Raw genomic sequence first — 5,000 nt, 5'->3', positions numbered from 1 at the left:
GACAGACGCACAACTTGACTTTTATATATATATATATATATATATATATATATATATATATATATATATATATATATATTTAAAAAAGGAGATGTGGAACACGAGTTGTGATATATAAAAAAGGAAATGAAGAAAATGCTGACAAAATAATTTAAGTAATTTAAGTAATTTAATTAGGTGAAAGCCCTTTTTACCGGTTGCGCATTTGTTATGCTTATCAATATATCTTTTGATAAGCATAACAAATGCGCAACCGGTAAAAAGGGCTTTCACCTAATTAAATTACTTAAATTACTTAAATTATTTTGTCAGCATTTTCTTCATTTCCTTTTATATATATATATATATATATATATATATATATATATATATATATATATATATATATATATATATATATATATACATATATAGGTATGTATTTATGTACTATGGATGTTTATAAATACAATAGAAACCATTATCTTACGTACCGGGCTTCATGGCCATCAGAAACCGTTCGTAGCTCGAGTTTGCGCTGCCTGCGAACCCATTGTCTATATTATTACATTGTCCATTTTCTTGATAGTAGGTAACTGTTGAGTGACATGTTGGCGCAGGGGCAAAAGGGCAGTCGGGTGAACTGAAAAATTGAGAATAATTATTCAAATGAAAAGCAGGAAAAAATTCAAGAGTTTCGTGTGTATTAGATTTATATACTGTTGTGTCTGGGGAGATTCATTTTCTTTTCGTGCCTTATAATGTAACTCACTCACTGGTAAAATTTCCACTTATTTCTTATTTTTATTTTCCTAAAATGTTCGTTGCGTCTTGCAACCTTTTCAATAGTCTTGACTCTGTCCGTTATTTACACTGCGTTCCTTTTTGTTTGTGCGCATGTGTATGAGTCAATGTGTGTGTGAGTGCCTATGCATGCATGTACGTATGTATGTGTATATGTATGTATGTATGTATGCATGTGTATGTATGTATATATGTATATATGTGTGCGCATCTGTATGACTGTGTGTATCCTGCATAATCATGTGCCTTCATGTCCGTATTTGTGTATTTTCTATGTATGTGTGTGTGAGAGCGTGTGTTTGTACATGTATGCACCTCTGTGCATACATATACAAGACAAGCACACATACGCAAATGGAGACTGGCACACATGATCATATATACACACACACACACTTTACTCCACACAAGGACACATATGGAGACACGAATCCACCCGTATAGAGATACACATCCATCCATGCATACAAACATGGTACATAGTTGCATAACACACACACTCACACACAGACATGCACACACAAGCAGACATAGGTGCATACATATACAAGCACACGCATACATAGAAAATACACAAACACGGACATGTAAGCAAATGGATATACAGGATACATACATACAGATGCACACACACATATATATACATACACATGCATACATACATACACACATACATGCGTACATACATGCATAGGCACCACACACACACACACTCTCTGACCCCCACACCTGCTCACAAACAAACAAAAAAGAACGCGGTGTAAATAACGGACAGAGTCAAGAAAAGGTTGCAAGACGCAACGAAAATTTTAGGAAAATAAAAATAAGAAATAGGTGGAAAATAAAGAAATAAGAAATATGTGGAAATTTTTCTGGTGAGTGTGTTAAATTATAAGGCACAAAAAGAAAATGACTCTCCCCAGACACAACAGAATATGTTTCAACACACGAACTCACATAAAGAATCTTGCAAACCAAATACAAAAACGAAATAAATTTATATAGTTATTACCCATTCATATCATTTTCGATATCTTTGTATATAATTAACAATGAATGCCCAGACTTCGCGATGCAAGCCAATATGTGTAATGTCATCATCATCATCATTGTTCGACCGTGGTCGAGACAATGGAATTTACCATGCTACACCAGACTTCACGGTCCATCATGGCATTACGGAGGTCCTGTTGCTGGATGCCTGTATCCCTGGAGATTACATCAGGGTAGGAGAGTGTGCGCCCTCTGGCATTGCAAGTAGATGGCTTCCAGAGGAGGAGAGTAGAAATTACCTCTTTTTCAGCTCTACAACAATTGCCAGCAAACTGGACTCTCCTTCCTTTCACAAGAGATGACACAGGTGGTAGTTTATCATATATTTGCATTTTGGTTGGATGACGCTTCCACGAGAGATTTTGAGCTCTCATAAGGAGGCGAGTGTAGGTTCTATCCAACCGCCTCTCAAGCTTCTTTGATAACGTCCATGTTTCTGAGCCATATAGTAGAATTGGTTCGACTGTGGCTTTGAATATTTCAAGTTTGAAGTCTCTACTTAGATTTGATGACCAGATCTTATGCATGTCATTACATGTGTAATGTAGTACTCGGCGTAGAAAAGATCTACGTGTAAGGTACTGCATATACGTGTGTATCAGTAAAACAATTACTCATTATTCACTCTTGCAAACCCTCACTTTCTTTTACCCATCCACAACATATACGTATGCGCATATATATAGGGAGAATTTACGAAAAAAACAAAAGACGAAGACAGGTGGTGTACAAAACAAATAGATGTATTAGTATAACGCTCAGGAATAGAAAAAGAATTTTACGTTTCGAGCCTACGCTCTTCTACAGAAAGGGACACAGAAAAAACAAGGGGAGAAAAAACTGTGTGAAGTGGCTATATATATATATATATATTATATATATCGTGACGTATTTTTGCCATTTCAATATGGCTAACCCCTAAGGGTGGATGCTACTGTAGTTTTTAGCCCCAGGAGGACACACTCCTCCAGCTAGCATCCACCCTTAGGGGTTAGCCATATTGAAATGGCAAAAATACGTCACGATGTGTTACCGCTACTGTATATACTCACTTTGATATTTATCATTGTTATATATATATATATATATATATATATATATATATTATATATATATATCGGATGTTGTTATACAGTGATAATTCCAAAGCGTTTGCTTACGTTGTAGCTTTCAAATGACGCTTCGGCGCTAGTTAGGTGGGCAGGTCACAAGGCTATGCCTTAATGGAACGCCAGTCCGTCATTTGCTTATCCCTTTAACGCCTGAATGGGCTGGGACAAGTTAAATGAAGTGAAATGAAGTGTTCTGCTGAAGAACACAACGCACCGCCGATCTGAGAACCAAAATGGCGAACTTACAACAATCAAAATACTAAGCCACGCGGTTTCACACTCACCTCCCAAGCATATATTAGTAGTAGTAGTAGTAGTAGTAGTAGTAGTAGTAGTTGTTGTTGTTGTTGTTGTTGTTGTTGATTTTGTTACTGCTGACCTGTTCAGATATTGAAAAGATTCCCAATTACATATTCACACGCACATTGAGATTTACTGCGAAGGACTCGAGAGTGATGGCGACTCTCTGGAAGTATCTTGTTGATTTAGCGCTCGCAACATTGATATCTGACAGGTCAGCTGAAGGGAATGATACTTTAACAACTGGGACCATCTTTGATCACTATGCATCTGCTGTTTGATACCTACATGAAAGGTGTGCTAAACAACCATGAAAAAGTCTCGAAATTGTTACTCCAAATTATATACAGAAGAAACAGAAGAAAACAGGAAATGTATTAGAATTCTTGTCAGATATTGAGAATATTCCGTATCAGAAGTTCTCAGCTCAGGAACCGAAACAGCAAAAAATTTTGCAAATTATTTATCACAGTGCAATTGTCTCTCAAAAGTATGATTAAATTTTACCAGCGTTGCCTCTAATATTTAAAGAAAATTCAATGCATTGATTGAGAATGCTTCAGAAAAGATATGAGCAAAAGTGTTCCAACCTAGACGATTTAACCTTTTTGAGGAATTTAGGTGCAAGGTCAGCCCTGATTTTAAGAAAACCTGTTACGTTAGACCATTCTATTTAATTCAGATGACATACTTGTCCTTTAGCATCCACACAATATTGTCGGTATACAAATGTATAACTATATGGCATCGCAGGTTTAGCAAATATTTTATGTAAAACATTTCACTTAAGTCACGTTATAGAATTCTTATGGACACTTGCCAAACCATAAATATTGAAGTTTTAGCATAAATCTACTTACTTTTGTCCAAGGCAATCTGCAATGCCAGTCGAAATGAACGAATGAAAAGAAAAATATAAGCGTTGTTATTATATAATTGTTATTTCGTAAAATTTAAGTTTCTTAACCCTTAAACGGCTGACGTCATCAACTGATGCTTTTGAAATTTTACATGGATACGTCCGTAAATACTTGCCATCCAAATGTCTACTTCGTCAAATGCGCTTAAGCGTAAGTTCTTCTCATCGATGAGAGAAATCTTGTCGCAAGCAGAATATTTATACAGCGTTTTGTTCTGTTTTTCCTACATCAAATGATGATGATGATGATGATGCTGATGATACTCTAGAGATCAGAGAAGAAACTGATGTTTCAGCTAGCTCTGGTTGGAGAAACTGAACCGAATTTTCTCCATTCGTACATTCATTTGTCAGTAACAATGAAGAAAATTTTAATGAGCTTATGCTCAAATAATTTTATTGATATTTTGTCGATATTCTATTAGCCAAGAGAGTTAAAATATCATTTTCCTAGTTTTTGTACGTATTTAAAATGAAAATAAGTATAAGAAATTACAATTATAAAAAAAGAATTTTTTGTATTTTGCCCATTTGGTACACTTATCCATGTAAACTTTTCCTGCCGTTTAAAGGTTAAAAAGTAAATATGTACAATAAAAAACACATATAGAGCATTTCAAATCATTATAATAGTACTTAGTTAATTCAGTTGAATTTTCTAAAATAGTGATTTTATATCCTCTCGTTAAATATATATATACCTCAAAATTACCCCCTCTCTCTACATTCTTTTTCTTCCTCGCTCTATCTCTCTCTGTGTACACAAACACACGCACACACGCACACACAACACACACACACACACACACATATATATATATATATATAACCAC

At 35.1% G+C, this 5,000-nt stretch overlaps 1 protein-coding gene and 1 long non-coding RNA gene across 2 annotated transcripts in view; both read right to left on the bottom strand.

Moving 5' to 3' along the window:
* LOC115221592 (peroxidase-like protein) overlaps nucleotides 1-3,501 on the bottom strand; it is a 17,269-nt gene extending 13,768 nt beyond the window's left edge. The window contains exons 1-2 of the mRNA XM_036510941.1: nucleotides 3,359-3,501; nucleotides 474-622 (exon numbers count right to left, since the gene is read on the bottom strand). Coding sequence (XP_036366834.1) covers nucleotides 474-622; nucleotides 3,359-3,501 — 292 coding nt within the window. The remainder of the gene's footprint in view (nucleotides 1-473; nucleotides 623-3,358) is intronic.
* A 594-nt stretch (nucleotides 3,502-4,095) lies between these two features.
* Nucleotides 4,096-5,000, bottom strand: part of LOC118766857 — an 8,506-nt gene continuing 7,601 nt past the window's right edge. The window contains exon 3 of the long non-coding RNA XR_005002766.1: nucleotides 4,096-4,124. This is a non-coding gene — a long non-coding RNA (uncharacterized LOC118766857). The remainder of the gene's footprint in view (nucleotides 4,125-5,000) is intronic.

This window comes from Octopus sinensis, linkage group LG18, assembly GCF_006345805.1.
Source record: "Octopus sinensis linkage group LG18, ASM634580v1, whole genome shotgun sequence".
Classification (NCBI taxonomy): Eukaryota; Metazoa; Mollusca; class Cephalopoda; order Octopoda; family Octopodidae; genus Octopus; species Octopus sinensis.
This window is presented reverse-complemented; position numbering and strand designations above follow the sequence as displayed.